Below are 17,679 nucleotides of genomic sequence, written 5' to 3'. Positions count from 1 at the left end.
AAAGTGAATTCTAAAACCGAGGCCTTTTCATGAAAAATAATTAATAATTTTGCTAAAAATCTTACAAGTTGAAAGGTGGATCAATTTTTGGACAACAACCTGGGTTTGAGAGGGGAGGTCTTGGTTCAAGTCCCACAGACAATCGACAAGACTTAAAAAGAAATTTGCATTTAGGAAGAATAATAAAATCCACAAAATATGGTCCTATGTTTTATTAAACAAACATGAAATTTGTTAGCATTCTAAATGATCACTTGTGGAATGTTGATAAATGATCACTTGTGGAATGTTGATAAATCAATTCCTCTACCATCAAAAGTTCAAAACTATAAATAAATATGTAAAAGAACCCATCCATGATGAATTATGGAAAACATCATGAAATATGTATATACATGTACTATCCCTATCAATATAGGCAAGGATTGAACTTAAAAGAGATGAATACTTAGTTTTTGAGTCCCTAAAATAGTGGTGGCCCCAAACTACTGCTTGGGTTGGTAACTAAGCATAAGGGCCGGGCACTGTTTGATTGAGTTATACTTTCTTATAATCATTTCAAGTTAAAACATATATGTCTTAACAAACTTAGCGAGATGGCTATTTGTCTATATTTGTATAAAAACTTTAGCCAATATTGAAAGTACTAATGATATATTATAATAATCTAAACTTGATCGTTTATTAATTGTTCCTCTACTTACGTAAGATTAGTTTAACAATCACCCACCATAATCTTGCAATACCAGGAAGATATATCATCTCGATAATCTTTAGTCGTGGCATGGATTTCGTGAGGATGTCACCCCATTGCAATTCCCGCTAACATATTTCACTTTAACTTGCTCTCCCAATAACTGAAAGTACAAATGATATCTGATAATATATAGTCTAAACTTGGTCGTCCTTAATGAATAAGATTTTCCATAAAGTTGACTTTTAAATTTTCCATAAACATATATTTCTCTCATTTGCTTTTAATACATTTGGTTTTCTGGCCCCAGAGGCTATGAATTTTTTGAGTAGGGTTCGGCGTGTCGTACACGGAACCTCTTCAGCTCCTAGGTCCCAAAGCTTCGTTTTTAGTAGGATTGGCTTTGCTATTCAAAAGGGGATTGCGGCGCAGCTTGTTGCCCGTTTGCCTGTCACTTTATTGTAATCGCTTTGTAGTAGATGGATGTTAATTACCATTAAAATAAAAAATAAAAAATGTAGGAATAACAATATAAGGTATTCAACAGACACTACAACAAGTCTCCAGCTCAAATGTTAGTTGCATACGAGGTATAATAATATAATATTATTCAACAAACACAATACAGCAAGAACAAATATAAACAATAAAGAATACTAAATAAATGAAGTAGAAATCTTTTAAGCATGTATAAGATGAACCTAGCAACCTGAAAATAAGCATTTCTCAAAGAAATGAAGTTGTTCCAAGGTTTTCTTCCAATGTTAATTCTTTATGGTTTAGTGCTTACAACAGTTTTGGTTAATGCCCAAGATGATCAATCTGGTACTAAACAATATTTCTCTAAATATGAATATATAATCACTAATTCTCTGTATAATCCTCAATAACTAACATCTACTTCCTGTTTTTGCAGGCTTCATAAGCATAGATTGTGGGATCGTCGAAGGCTCAACCTACACCGATAACGTAACAAACATAAACTATGTATCAGATGCTGACTTCATAGACAGTGGTGAAATCCATAATATATTGGCCATATACAATTCATTTGACGTTGATACACAGCTTACCACCCTCAGAAGTTTTCCACAGAACACCAGAAACTGCTACACATTAAAACCAACCCAAGGAAAAGGTAACAGGTATTTAATAAGAGCAAGGTTTATGTATGGGAATTATGACTTCAAGGAGCAACTCCCAGAATTCGATGTCTATCTTGGACCTGATTACTGGGATACTGTTAAATTTAATTCATCATCAAAACCAATAAACATGGAGATTGTACATGTTTTGTCATCAGATTATATACATGTTTGTTTTATAAATACTGGCCGTGGAACGCCTTTTGTATCAGCCATAGAATTACGGCTTCTGGCAAGTAACATGTATAAAGAAACTGCTTTTGGATCATTATATCTTTTTGCGCGTGTGAATTTTGGCTCTGCATTTGGAACAATCAGGTAAATATTTTCACTTCTTGGATAAAAATTTTATTATCTTTAGAACCACAAAAATACTAACATTGTTTTTGTTGATTCTTGGCATAGGTATGAGGCTGACAAGTATGATCGACTGTGGGGTCCAATTAGTTGGGCTAACAGCACTTACTTGTACACTTTTGATAAAGTTTCTACGGCACTTTTCACAACTATTGACCCACCATCAGAGGTCATGAGTGATGCCATCACTCCAAAATACCCGCAGGAATCGTTTAACATTAATTGGACTCCTGATCATACCACCGATAAGTTTTTCATGTACATGCACTTTGCTGAAATTGAAATACTGAAAAGAAACCAGAAAAGAGAATTCAACATTTTCCTAAATGGGAATCTCTCTTATGGACCTTTCTTTCCACTAAATCACTCAACCACCACTATTTATAGCACAGAACCGGAGTTCATAGCACCCAAGTATACACTAACAATAAATAAAACTAAAAACTCAACCCTTCCTCCGATCATCAATGCTCTCGAGCTTTATACGTTAAAGCAGCTCCCCCAAAATCAAACAAATGATCAAGATGGTAAGTGTAGAATCTTTTCTTTGATTTTATAACAAAGTAGGTTTTTATTGTAACCAATTTCTTTTTTCTTTGTAATGGATACTAGTTGCTGCATTGTTGAGCATTAAGTCAGCTTACAAAATAAATACAAAAAACTGGCAAGGAGATCCATGTACTCCACAGGAATTTGTCTGGGAAGGCATTGGATGCAGCAACAATGATACTGAATCTCCTAGGATCGTGTCGTTGTAAGTAATTTCCGTACCCCCCACCCCATCCTCCAAGTAAAAATTTCCGTCCCACATGCAAAAGTTTATTAACGCTTAATTAATTCGAAAATCAGGAACTTGTCTACTAGCGGATTGAATGGAGGCATAGATCCTGGAATAGCTAATCTCACAATGATACATACCTTGTAAGTGAACACGTCTATGGAAATAAACATAACTGTAATATATACAAAAGGTGATCATTCCAATTAACATAGTCTTATTATTCAAATTCCAGGGATTTGTCGAATAATAATTTGACAGGAACTGTGACTAATTTTCTCTCCAGCCTTAAATTCCTAACAGTCCTGTAAGTTTATATCCCTTAAACTAGCTAGCATCACAAGCCTAGTTAAGTGGTAAAAACTAATTTACTACTCATTATAGCAATCTAAAAGGTAACAATTTCGTCGGGCCGATTCCAGCAGAGCTCCAAGCAAAGGCAAGCAAGGGAACATTATCATTAAGGTTTGGCTCTCATTTTTGAACTTGATGAATGAATATAATACAATCTATTGCTTTAGAATTTGACATTGACTCCCCCAATATCAGTTTTGATGGTGAGAGTACAGGTGATCCTGCAAGTTCATGTGACGGGAATACTTGTAAAGACAGCAAGGATAACAAAATCATTGTCCCGGTAATAGCATCCGTTGCATCACTTATTGTGATTTTGATTGCACTCTCTGCTATATGGATAATTAAAAAACAGAAAGAACACGGTATGAGAACCCTTTCTGTTTAAATAGATAGTTTTGTCAAATAATCTTTAATCCAAATCCGTACACACAAAAACAGGCATCGGGCCGGACATAAGAAAACAACAGTACACATACTCTGAGGTACAAAGCATGACAAACAACTTTAGTCTTGTTCTTGGGAAAGGAGGATTTGGAACAGTTTACCATGGGTTCATAGGTGATACACAAGTTGCTGTCAAGATGCTTTCTGGATCATCTCTCCAAGGAGACAAGGAATTTCAGGCTGAGGTAAACATTAATTTAACACATGCATAAGATGATAATTAGAAACAAGAACATTAATGAATACATGGTAAATACTTACAGGCCTATCTTCTCCTTGGTATTCATCATAAAAACTTAATTTCACTTATTGGATACTGCAATGATGAAAGCCACAAGGGGATCATTTATGAATACATGGCTAATGGGAACTTAGATAGTCACATATTCGGTATTTTTCATTGTGACTTTATCTTTTTGTTTTGACATCTTTATTTCCTCAAGTGCTGTAAGTGAATTAAGGTTTGCAAATATGTAAGATTTAGTACTAATTTTCTATATTACTTGAGCAGATGCATCTTCTAGTTTTTTGAATTGGGAAGAAAGGTTGCAAATAGTGTGCGATGCAGCACATGGTTCGTAAGCAAATTATCCCAAATCTATCTTGTATTTGTTTGCTTTAATGATCATGAAGAAGATTTCTAACCAAATAGGATTCTGTTTGTAGGCCTAGAGTACCTGCATCATGGTTGCAAGCCACCAATAGTCCATAGAGATATCAAGGGTACCAACATTTTACTGAATGAAACATTTCAGGCAAAACTAGCAGACTTTGGGTTGTCCAAGGCCTTTCCTACAGAAGGCGGCACACATATTTCAACAGCAGTTGCCGGCACTCCTGGTTACCTTGACCCTGAGTGAGTTTTCTTAATCTTGACATATACTATGTAACACTTATGCTATCCATGGACTTTTTGGTAGTAAGAACTCTGGATTGCAGGTATTACACGTCAACCAGGCTGACCGAGAAAAGTGATGTTTATAGCTTTGGGGTTGTGCTTCTAGTGATAATAACAGGCCAACCAGCAATAACCAAATATGATAACGACAACATACACATAAGTCGATTGGTCAATTTAAAGCTAGCAGAGGGCGACATAAATAGCATTGTTGATCCAAGGCTATTGGGGGATTTTGACGTCAATTCAGCATGGAAGGCGGTAGAGCTGGCAATGGCCTGCGTTGCACACACACCGAGCAGGAGACCAACAATGAAGGAAGTGGTGATGGAGTTAAATGATTGTTTAGTCACAGAAAGAGCTCGTCAGGAGACCAAACCAAAGAAGTTAACTGGACTCATGTCACTTAATCTGGAGAATGCATATGATCCAACACCAATATAGTAAATTCAAAATAAACTTTAATTTGACATTTGTGTAATGCTATACTTTATGTTGTGCTTCTTGGTATGCTTTGTGTAATAAATGTTACTAATCTTTTACATTTGCATCCCTAAAAATATGTGTTTCCAACATATGCTTTCTAACCTTTTAGGCACCGTCACGTTGTGGAAACGGGTCTTACCCTTCTTGCTCATCCAAGAACACCATCAAACCACAGTAGAAAAACCACTTGAGTCAGGTTTCAAACCTGAAACCACAATGTCCCAAATCTAAACCATCATTCCATTGCTATCGAACTAGAAGACCAATTACACACACAATCCATAAACTAGAAGTAACTTTCTCTTTATTATTTTTATTCGCTCAATGGGGTTTTTTTGGCTTTAGTTTTAATTTACTCTCGATCTCAATTATTGAATCTAATTGAGAAGTCAATAACCACAAAGATCGTCAATAATTGTTTTTTAACGACTAAATGTTACCTGTATGGGGTTTGTAGATAAATTTAAATGGGCCGTTTAACCCATCATGTGCGAGAAACCATGACCCAAATTGGATCTCCATATTTCATATATTGTCACATGTTGGATTTGAACCGATGACCTCCTCTTTAAATTGACCGTGGTCACCGGCCTTTGGTTCGACACCGAAGAACGTCGCTTGACCTTGGTCACCGGACCTTGGTTTGACACATCGTGAAGGACCATGTTCAACGAGTGTCAATTACTTTTATATGTTTTTTTTTCTGTTTCATTCCCATCGGTTGTGTTTATACTAACATGTACAATGAACCAAAACCGGGGAATGTCGTTGATGTGCAACACTTCAGGATCAAGCTACTTTGAAGAATATGAATTATTTCTTCAAACAATTAAGCAGCTCACATATATTTTGACTGAATTTTGGACTTATATATTAAGAACCTAGACCGGGACTAGTTATTATTAATATATTATCATTGTTCTTTCTATTATGTTTCTTGTTTTACAGTCTTAGCGTTCGATTCTCTACCGCTCTGACTATGTAGAAGTATTGGAACCTACAAGATTAGCTAGAGTTTAGTATCAAGCCCACCAACCTATTTATGTCTATTTATTGTAACCCTATATTGATGCCAATACTAGTTAAAAATCAAATTGGACTCACTAGGTTTCAATTTTGTTTATAATTTCTCTATTTGTATTAAATATTATTTTACAAAAAATTATTTACTAGAATATTTTATTCACTAAAACTTTATTTACTTAGTGGGTTCACAAAATTTTTATGTGCAATATACAATCACCAAAAAAATAATGGGTTTGCTCGAAAATATCATGTTACACACACTACAGAAAACACGAAAAATATTAGTGTCGGGCGAACTCCTAAGGTGGCTCCACCAATGACTGTCATCAAGACCGGAATGGAATATTACTACAAAATGAAGGGAGCATATCACGCTTACTTGGACAAATTTGATAATGACAAGTAAGCTATATGAAATATCTCGGAAAAATTCCAGCAATTTATAGATTACTACTATACTTAATTAATAATATTAATCTAAGATGGATAATTAATAATCTTATATGATGGATACTTAATTAATAATCTTAATCTATGATAGTGTCGGGCAAACCCATAAGGTGGCTCCATCAATGGTTGTTATCGAGACCAGAGTGGAATAATACTACAAAATGAAGGGAGCATACCAAGTTTACTTGGACAAATTTGACAACGACAGGTAAGATGTATGAAATATTCTAGGAAAATACCATCAACTTATAGATTACTACTATACTTAATTAATAATCTTAATCTTTGATGGATAATTAATAATCTTAATCTATGACAGATACTTAATTAATAATATTAATTTATGATGGTATCGGGCAAATTCATAAAGTGACTCCACCATTGATTATTGTCAAGATCTGAGAGGAATAGTACTACGAAATGAGGGGAGTGTACCACGTTTACTGGACAAATTTGACAATGACAAGTAAGCTGCATGAAACATTCTAAGAAAATTCCAACAATTTATAGATGACTGAAGGATTAATTGGTTAAATATACTTAATTAATAATCTTAATCTACTATAAGTACTTAAGCAATAATCTTAATCTACGATGGATATTATTATTAATATCTTAAATATTGCCCTTATGATTATTTATTTGTTAATTATCAATCATGGATTTAAATCCTATAGATATCGTAATTATTTGATGGATACAAATAGAGAGCTAATTAGAAAGAATATGGGTTAATCACCAACATTAAGTTCGTCCCTCTCCCCCTTTCATAAGTACTTAAGCAATAATCTTAATCTACGATGGTTATTATTATTAATATATTAAATATTGCCCTTATGATTATTTATTTATTAATTATCAATCATGGATTTAAATCCTATAGATATCTTGATTATTTGATGGATACAAATAGAGAGCTAATTAGAAAGAATATGGGTTAATCACCAACATTAAGTTCGTCCCTCTCCCCCTTTCATAAATTCACCATCCTCACATACACCTTAAAGTTCAACCGGAGACCAGGCATGAGGCTGGTCCGGCTCAATGTATATAACCGTTTTTTATTGAGTTGTTCAGAGCAATTAAGCGGTTGAACCGGTAAATCAAGTTAGTGGTTGGACCGGTGTTGGGCAAAATATATAAATGAAACTTTTTGTAACTTATAAGAAACTTGATAACTCCATTGTGAAAACTAAAGCCTTTACAAACTCTTCTAAAATGGTATTTATGTCCTTTTCCTACGTATATATATGTTTAATATCCTTTTTAATTAGTGCTTTAATTACTTCTTGTTTTTTTTTTCTTACAAAGTGCGTTGTTTTTTCATAAAACCAAATACATTTCTTTTGTTTTTTAAATATAAATTGAGAACATAGTTTTATTAAACTTTTAATTTAATAGTATTCAAAGTTTGTCATATTTGGTTGTTTTTGGAATGAATTATATATGACTTCGTCCGGGTCTTAAATCCAGTCTGATCTTTGACCAAGTAAGACGGCCGGTTCGGTGTTAGGTCCAATTCTGAAAATATTGGCTGCAAGAGTTAAGTGAACTGATTGGAAACGACGAAGGATCAGGTTTCCTAAAACAATATACATTAATGACAAGTATACCACGTTTACTTGGACCAATTTAACAATGACAAGTAATCGGGATGAAGTATTCCAGGAGTTTTCCAACCATTACAAATTACAAAATGAGAGGTTAACCATAACTAAGAATCTTAAACTATGATGGATAATCTTGATTAATTATGGTCCAATCCAGCACAGCGCTAACCAGAATTCCTTAGATTAAGCTAATCAAACACATATTATATTTATGGTTTTTCAAATCTAAAATATACACATTGTTTATGGTAGGAATCATGCATGTATATATGCTACAAAGTCAATGAGGATGTCCACTAAGAAACTGCCAAGTCTCTTGCAGGGTTAAAAAAAGGAACCGAGGGAATGTTTGATTACATTTCTCTTCAAAACTTTCCTCCCACACATGGGACTTTATATGGGGTGATCAGGGTGCTAAATAAAACTTTTATAGAAGGTAGTAGAAGATAGAAGGGGATTTTTAGGTATAAATTAGGCTAATATTCTTTTTATGAAAAAGAGTTGTCCCATCCTTTGTGTGTAGGTTCGCCAATGCCTAGAACGTTACATGTTGCTATTCGCTTTTCGGGAACACACGCACACACATTGTAATAACAACGCAGACAATATCAAGGCATCAACAAATTAAACCGAGTACACATGCATGATCATGAGTCATGATATATTAAATGCTATAAAATATTTGACTAAATATGTAAAACCAGCCTCGCAGAAGTCGCCACTTTCAATACCATACCAAGTCTCCAGTTCAAATTAATACTAACCTTAAGGTATAGATTAATCAACACACACAATACAGCAAGAATAAATGCATATAATAAATATAATAATGATACACAAATAAATAAATAAACGAGGAATCTTTTAAACATGTATAAGATGAGGGATCCCATATCTAACTAGAGACTTCAAACTAAGTGTTTCTCAGAGAAATGAAGCTCTTCGAATGTTTTCTTCCAATGTTGATTCTTGTTGGTTTAGTTCTTACCTTGGTTCATGCCCAAGATGCTCAATCAGGTACTAGACTATATTTCTCTAGATATAAATGTACAACCACTAAGTATCTCTATCTAATTGACCTCCTCACTAATTAGCCTCTCTTTTCTCTTTTGTTGCAGGCTTCATAAGCATAGATTGTGGGATTGTCGAAGGCTCAACCTACACCGATAATGTAACAAACATAAACTATGTATCAGATGCTGACTTCATAGACAGTGGTGAAATCCATAATATATTGGCCATATACAATTCATACGACGTTGATACACAGCTTACCACCCTCAGAAGTTTTCCTAAAAACACTAGAAACTGCTACACGCTAAAACCAACTCAAGGAAAGGGTCGCAGGTATCTAATAAGGGTGCAGTTTATGTATGGAAACTATGACTTCAAGGATCAACTTCCAGAATTTGACGTCTATCTTGGACCTGATTACTGGCAAACCATTAAAATCAATTCGTCATCTAAACCAATAAACAGGGAGATTATACATGTTTTGTCATCCGATTATCTACATGTTTGTCTTATAAATACAGGTCATGGAATACCTTTTATATCGGCCATAGAGCTACGGCTTCTGGCAGATAACATGTATAAAGAAAGTGCTGATTTTGGATCATTACATGCGTTTTCACGTGTGAATTTTGGTGATGCGTTTACAACAGTCAGGTAAACATTTTACAATCTGTTTAGTATATGGAAAATTAATTAATAGATCATCTTAAAGAACACAAAATTAGTAACTTCATTGGTATTGACTCTTAACTTAGATATGAGGCTGACAAATATGATCGACTATGGCTTCCGGTTAGCTGGCCTGATAGTACTAGGTTATATACTTTAGACAAAGTTTATACATCGCTCTCATTCAATGACCCGCCAGAAGAGGTCATGAGTACTGCCATCACTCCAGAATACCCAAATGATTCAATTAGCATGAGCTGGAGTCCTGTTAATCCCACTGATCAATTTTTCATTTACATACACTTTGCTGATATTCAAATACTGAAAAGAAACCAGTTAAGAGAATTCACCATTTACCTGAACGGGAACCATTGGATTGGACCTTTCTCTCCATTTAATCACTCAACCATCACCACTGCAAGCACAGAACCGGAGACCGTAGCACCCACCTATATTCTCACAATTAACAAAACCAAAAATTCAACCCTTCCTCCAATCATCAATGCCATCGAGCTTTATACATTAAAGCAGCTCCCACAAAAGCAAACATATGATCAAGATGGTAAGTGTAGAATATGTTCTTTGATTCAATATGTGAATCTGTTCTTTTAACATAACTATTTTTAATTTAAGTCTTTTGTATTGTGATGGATATAGTTTCTGTATTGTGGAGCATTAAGTCAACTTACAAAATAAATACAAAAAACTGGCAAGGTGATCCATGTACTCCACAAGAATTTGTTTGGGAAGGCATTGGATGCAGCAACAATGATACTGAATCTCCTAGGATTGTGTCGTTGTAAGTAAAAAACTTCAAGAACCCCCACCCTGCCTTGAAGTTAAAATTTTGTTCTGCGTCCAAGAATTTATTAACACTTGATCTGAAAATCAGGAACTTGTCTAGCAATGGACTGAATGGAGACATAGATCCTGGAATAGCTAATCTCACAATGATACATACTTTGTAAGCGAACACTTGTATATATACAAATGGTGAGTCTAATTACCATATTCTTATTCTCTGCATCCCTATTGCAGGGATTTGTCAAATAATAATTTGACAGGAATTGTGCCCAACTTTCTCTTCAGACTTAGATTCCTAACGGTCCTGTAAGTTTATATCGTTTGAACTAGAATCTCAAGTCTAGTTTGGTGGTAACAACTAATCTTACTTACTATTGGTTATAGCAATCTAAAAGGAAACAATTTCATTGGGCCGATTCCAGCAGAGCTCCAAGCAAAGGCAAACAAGGGATCGTTGTCATTAAGGTTTGGCTAACATCTGTTAATATGCTGATTGAATTTAATACACATTGCTTTAGTATGTGACATTTACCCTCCAATATCAGTTTTGATGGCGTGAGTACAGATGGCCCGGCAAGTTCATGTGACGGGAATACTTGTAAAGACAGTAAGGATAACAAAATCATTGTCCCGGTTATAGCCTCCGTTGCATCACTCGTTGTGATTTTGATTGCACTCTCTGCTGTATGGATAATTAAAAAACATAAAGAGCACGGTATGAGAACCCCTTCTATTTAATTAGATTGCCTTATCAAATAATCTTTAATCCAAACCCATACGCACAAAAACAGGCATCGGGCCGGACATAAGAAAACAACAGTACACATACTCCGAGGTACAAAGCATGACAAACAACTTTAGTGTTGTTCTTGGGAAAGGAGGATTTGGAACAGTTTACCATGGGTTCATAGGTGATACACAAGTTGCTATCAAGATGCTTTCTGGATCATCTCTCCAAGGGGACAAGGAATTTCAGGCGGAGGTAAACTTTAACTTAAAACATGCATAAGATCAAAATTAGAAACAAGAACATGTGTGCCATGAACATTACATGGAAAACTAAAAAGATTTATCACATGTGCAGGCCTATCTTCTCCTAGGTATTCATCATAAAAACTTAATTTCACTTATTGGATACTGCAATGATGAAAGCCACAAGGGGATCATTTATGAATACATGGCTAATGGGAACTTAGAAAGCCGCATATTTGGTATTTTATCATTGTGACTTTATGCCTTTTGTTAAAACATCTTTTTTCCCTCAAACAAGTTAATGTTTTAAATTACTTGAGCAGATACATCTTCAAGTTTCTTGAACTGGGAAAAAAGGCTGCAAATAGTATGCGATGCAGCACATGGTTCGTGAGAAAATCATACCCAATCTACCTACTTTTATCTTTAATCATGAATATTTCTAACTAAATGGGACTCGATTTTAGGCCTATAGTACCTGCATCATGGTTGCAAGCCACCAATAGTCCATAGAGATATCAAGGGTACCAACATTTTACTGAATGAAACATTTCAGGCAAAACTAGCAGACTTTGGGTTGTCCAAGGCCTTTCCTACAGAAGGCGGCACACATATTTCAACAGCAGTTGCCGGCACTCCTGGTTACCTTGACCCTGAGTGAGTTTTCTTAATCTTGACATATACTATGTAACACTTATGCTATCCATGGACTTTTTGGTAGTAAGAACTCCGGATTGCAGGTATTACACGTCAACCAGGCTGACCGAGAAAAGTGATGTTTATAGCTTTGGGGTTGTGCTTCTAGTGATAATAACAGGCCAACCAGCAATTACCAAACATGATAATGAAAACATACACATAAGTCGATTGGTCAATTTAAAGCTAGCAGAGGGGGACATAAATAGCATTGTTGATCCAAGGCTATTGGGGGATTTTGACGTCAATTCGGCATGGAAGGCGGTAGAGCTGGCAATGGCCTGCGTTGCACACACACCGAGCAGGAGACCAACAATGAAGGAAGTGGTGATGGAGTTAAATGATTGTTTAGTCACAGAAAGAGCTCGTCAGGAGACCAAACCAAAGAAGTTAACTGGACTCATGTCACTTAATCTAGAGAGTGCATATGATCCAACACCATTATAGTAAATTCAAATGAACTTTAATTTGACATTTGTGTAATGCTATACTTTATGTTGTGCTTCTACTTTCTGTTGTGCTTCTTGGTATGTTTTGTGTAATATCTGTAACTAACCTTTTACATTTTGCACCCCTTAAAATATATGCGTTTCATGGTTTGTGTTCCAGCATATGCTTTCAGTTTTCCTCATTAGAATGCTCGGTTATGACAGCCTTGAAAGCATAAGCATAATCAAACATAGAGTGTCCATTTAGACCCATTTAAAGTTAGCTAGTTATATAAGAGTGGCCATTTTGACCCATTGAATAACTTGAGTAGACCCATATGAACACATAAGTAAACGAAAACCCCCAGAATGGCTAGACCCATTACTTAATGAGCGGGCCAAAAGTGTCAGGTGTAAGCATGCAAGGATATTGCCAAAGAATTTGTAGAAGACTTACCTTATAAAAAGGATTCTATATAGCCACCCCTTCATATCTCCTGAAGTTGCGCACGCCTATCACTTGGACGAGCAACCAAAGGGCCAAAGTGTGCCCCTAGCAACCTTAGATGCGCTACACCATCTGATGCAAATTGTCATGACTTTTGACAGCTATGGCACTCGGTTTTGAACTTGTCAAAGCTATTCATTAGCTTTTACATATCCTTCTTATGAATATCCTCACTCTCCACATGGGCTAATTGTTTAGGACTGCTCCAATTCTATATCATCTAGATCGTATAGATGTATTTTGTTCTAGCTCTTCTAGAGTGTTGTTATCAAATTCTAGAAGTAATTCTTCTATTGACCCGCTTGGTAATCGGTTAACTTTATAAGCATTTTATTTGAGACGATTAGATGCTAATAACAGACGAGTAAATCTTCAGTTGATATTTATATATTATATTATTATGAATCTGTTATATTTATGATTGATAATAAATAATATTTATGATTAAACTTACCAATGGCCAAATACAACAAAAATGCTAGAATTGTTGGTGATGCGGGTGCGGGTAGGGTGGCAACAACAAAAAGAAATCAATTGGATTATAATTTATTTGACCCAACAAAATCAGATTTAATTGGGTTATCGAAATGAACTTGGGCCGGTGAATTCAATTATTGGAAGAAGCTTGAGGAGTCGCCTAAGGCTATGGGGCATGATTAAGGAAGAAAGAAGAATGATATCTTACGTAGAAAAAATAATTGAGAATAGAATAATTGAACACCCTCCCCCATCCCTTGATCACGCGTGACGTGATAGGCCTGACCACCATCACGCACATCACGGAGCATGGAGAGCCCTTTGTGACCGTTGTGCAACGGTAATTTAAAAAATATATATATTTGTTTTATATTTAATAATTAATCATCAACTACATATACATCTCATGCTACAAATCCATTTTCAATTCATCTTTCATCTTCATCATTCACCAAAGAGTAAAGTCTCATTTTCGTCCTTGTGGTTTGGCAAATAATGCGAATTTAGTTCAAAAAGTTTATTTTTTGCATATGGACCCTTCACGTACACTACTACACAAAGGGGCAAAAGCGACCGAAATTTGCGACCAACCAAAATGGTCGCAAAATTAGCGACCGTATTAGCGACCAAATCGACAGCGGTTGCAAATTTACCGACCAAAACAAAATCGGTCGCAAAATCAGCGACCTAATCGGTCGTAAAATTAAAGACCGAACATTTCGGTCGTTAATCGGTCGCAGTTGTAGCGACCGAAGTTGTTTCGGTTGCAAATATGGTTGCTAATTTTTTTTAAAAAAATATAAATATGTTCGGTCGCAAAAATGGTTGCAAAGTTTTTCGACCAAATTGTTTTGGTCGCAAAATCAGTTATCTGAACAAGATCGGCCGCAAAATTAGCGACCAAACATTTTCGATCATTAAACGGTCACAAATGTTGCGACCGAAATGTTTCAGTTGTAAATATGGTCGCGGTTGTAAAGAATAACCAAATCGAAGTTTATTTGGTCGCAAAAATGGTTGCAAATGTTTACACCGAATTAATTGGTCGCAAAATTAGCGACAAAAGCAAGATCGGCCGTTTACCCAACTCTCTATTGTAATTGGATCATTTTATTTAATAGTATGTTGATTTGATATATATATATATATATTACACCCAATTGAGTTAAGGTAATCAGTCAAAAGTCCCCGAGACCCACCAGGTCTTTTTTATTTCTACGGGATTAAAGCAACCCCAACTAAACGAAGAACCCCGGTGTTGCGACGGCCTGCTGGTGTAGTCAGAAAAAAAATTACATTTTCAACATCCAAATATAACAAACTTATATTAAAGAAAAAAAATACCCCCTATGTCACACCCCGACCAAAGGCGGCGGAACATGCCGGGGTGCAACGATTGCTCATAAGCGCATGACACTATTTAAAGCGACAATATTTAACAAACTCATTTCATTTCACAACATCGAAAATGTCACATAACCAAATATTCATAACTCAAATACAACAAAATATAACAAAATATAGCGAATCAAATATTGTTCATTTTTGCTAATATCCTAACGGTATTTGTGACGTTTTCTTCACCGAACTCCATAATCAACCTAGATGCAAACCTGTAACATTTCATAAAATAAAGTTTATCAACACAAAGGTTGGTGAGCAATTCATAAGTTTGAACAATAGATATATAGTATGAAAAGCCACAAAACTAGTATACAAAACCATAAATAATAGCTATAAACTTGGATAAATAGTTATCGCTAACAAGTTAGCGACACCCAACTATAAGGGGTTGCCAAATAGTTTAGGATTTTATAGTTATCGTTAATTGCATTACGTTAACGACACCTTGCCATGAGGGGTTGCCAAATGGTCTAGGATTTATAGTTCCACCATTCAAAAGCGATAAACACATAGTCAAATAAGCATAGAACTCCAAATCGAGCAATTATTCAAGTAAGGTATACAACAACGTTTGTGGTTTAAGACCCAAGTATAAAACATTTAGTTTAGATAAGTTGAAATGTCACCCCCAAAATAAAAGATAGAAAACGGGGTATGAAGTTACTCACGTTCAAGTAATAAACTTGAAAGATTGATTATTTGAAGATTTGCCGGAACGACGAGTTTAACGTATGAAGCCTAAATAAAAGAAAGTCTTGGATTTAGAAAGGTTGTCTTGAAGATCTTTAAATAAAATAATTCTTGCAAAAACTAATCAATTAAAGTTCAAGGTTTAAAATGTAACTATTTAAGAATTTATAATAATAACCCTTTTAAAAAATGTAAGTTTGCTCAAAACCGGGTTAAAGTATCTAACCTTAATATTTACTTAATCAATGTTAAGTAATAAGGTGGGGAAAATGCTAAAATGCAAGTTCCATTATGCTAAAGATACTAAAACGGGTTTTTAACGAGTGTTCGGGTTGTCGGTTCGGGTCTTGACAAATGGTCAAACCCAAAGTCAACTTTCCAAAATATTAATTGTTATGAGATAACTCATTAAAACATACTAACACTTAACCAAGTATGTAGATCTATTGTTTAGAACTAACAACGCACGTTAAGCGAGTGTTCGGTTTTGTCGGTCCAAACTATGTTATGAGATCAAGTTGGATCCAACTATTCCAAGTACTTAAGAAAATAATTAAAATCAGTTTGTAAACTATTTTTTAAAGAAATATACAAGTCTTGATAGCTAAAAACACACTTGTGTGTCTTAAGCGAGTAAAAGTCGGTATAGTTCGGTTTGGTTCGGTCTCCATCTCACAAATAGTTCATAGATGGTTTCTACATGCCCAAATATCATAGAACTTGTATATTGGTTTATAAATGAAGAAAACTTAAATTTTACAACAAAAAAAGTTAACTACAAGTCTTTTAAGCAAAAGTTTCGGTTTAGTTCGGTTTCCATCTCCCAACGAGTTCATAGATGGATTCCATATGCTTAATATCAAAGAACTTGTAAAAATGATTTTTGAAACTCAAATCTAGCAATAAACATGTTTAAACAACTATTTTAACAAAACTAGTAAACAAAAGTTCGGTTTCCGGTTTGGACTAGTTTCGGTTAAACCGAGGTTAGTCTTATACAAACCCACACCATGGAACTTATAAATAAGATGAACAAACTAAAGGGTTAGAAGTTAGTCATAAGTAATATGTATAATAAGTTAGGTGTGTGTAAATATATATCAAGAACACGAAGTCCTCCATGAAGCCTTGCCTTATGACATTCGAAACTTAACCAACCAAAGTCGGTGAAGTAACAAATAAAGGAAACAAGGGGTGTGTATTATATATATGTTGTACCACCATATTCAAGAGTTAGTAATGCTGGATGAACAAGTTAGAATGAAAGACTATAGTTAGTTTGACTTGAAAAGTCAAAACTTCAAGAATACATAAGAAATAACAACCTGGAATCTATGGAGTTTTGAGAGAGTTTTTGGAGATGTAGCAAGAGTAAAATGAAGAAGATGGGTGTGTATATATAGGGATGGAGTGAAGGGTTGGGTATAAAGATTCTTTTATGGTTTGCATAAAAATGGGTATGTTTAAATGGTCAAACAATGCATAATATAAAAAAACCACTATTTTATATATTTTATATATTTTAAATGACAAGATCCAATATTTTATATATTTGAAATGTTCGGGTTACAAACGGTTCGGGTTTACATAACAAAAGTGACCCGAAATTGACGAATGTCACACCCTAGTTGCGGTCGTGAACGACGTGAATTCGGTCAATATTGACATTAATGAAAAAACCGTTCACTGCGGCCGAGAACGGGCCGGTACAGACGTTGTAGACACTAAATCATCAAACACAAAATGTCTTAAATAAAAAAATAAACATAAAA

General features: G+C 34.9%; 1 protein-coding gene and 1 pseudogene across 1 annotated transcript; both read left to right on the top strand.

Annotated features, from left to right (window-relative positions):
• The first annotated feature begins 1,336 nt into the window (after positions 1-1,336).
• On the top strand, positions 1,337-5,161 carry LOC143530090 (putative leucine-rich repeat receptor-like protein kinase At2g19210). Its single transcript, XM_077025714.1, has 13 exons — positions 1,337-1,519; positions 1,611-2,157; positions 2,245-2,723; positions 2,809-2,950; positions 3,046-3,117; positions 3,210-3,281; positions 3,359-3,439; positions 3,524-3,700; positions 3,762-3,960; positions 4,039-4,165; positions 4,287-4,349; positions 4,442-4,631; positions 4,715-5,161. The coding sequence occupies exons 1-13, from the start codon at positions 1,429-1,431 to the stop codon at positions 5,115-5,117; spliced, it is 2,643 nt and encodes an 880-aa protein (XP_076881829.1). The 5' UTR covers positions 1,337-1,428; the 3' UTR covers positions 5,118-5,161.
• Positions 5,162-9,103: 3,942 nt separating this feature from the next.
• On the top strand, positions 9,104-12,970 carry LOC143530112 (putative leucine-rich repeat receptor-like protein kinase At2g19210; annotated as a pseudogene).
• The last annotated feature ends 4,709 nt before the right edge of the window (positions 12,971-17,679 follow it).

The sequence above is a fragment of the Bidens hawaiensis genome, unplaced genomic scaffold (genome assembly GCF_021521415.1).
Source record: "Bidens hawaiensis isolate Kalapana, Puna unplaced genomic scaffold, B.hawaiensis_p1.1 tig00008841_1, whole genome shotgun sequence".
Lineage (NCBI taxonomy): Eukaryota > Viridiplantae > Streptophyta > Magnoliopsida > Asterales > Asteraceae > Bidens > Bidens hawaiensis.
This window is presented reverse-complemented; position numbering and strand designations above follow the sequence as displayed.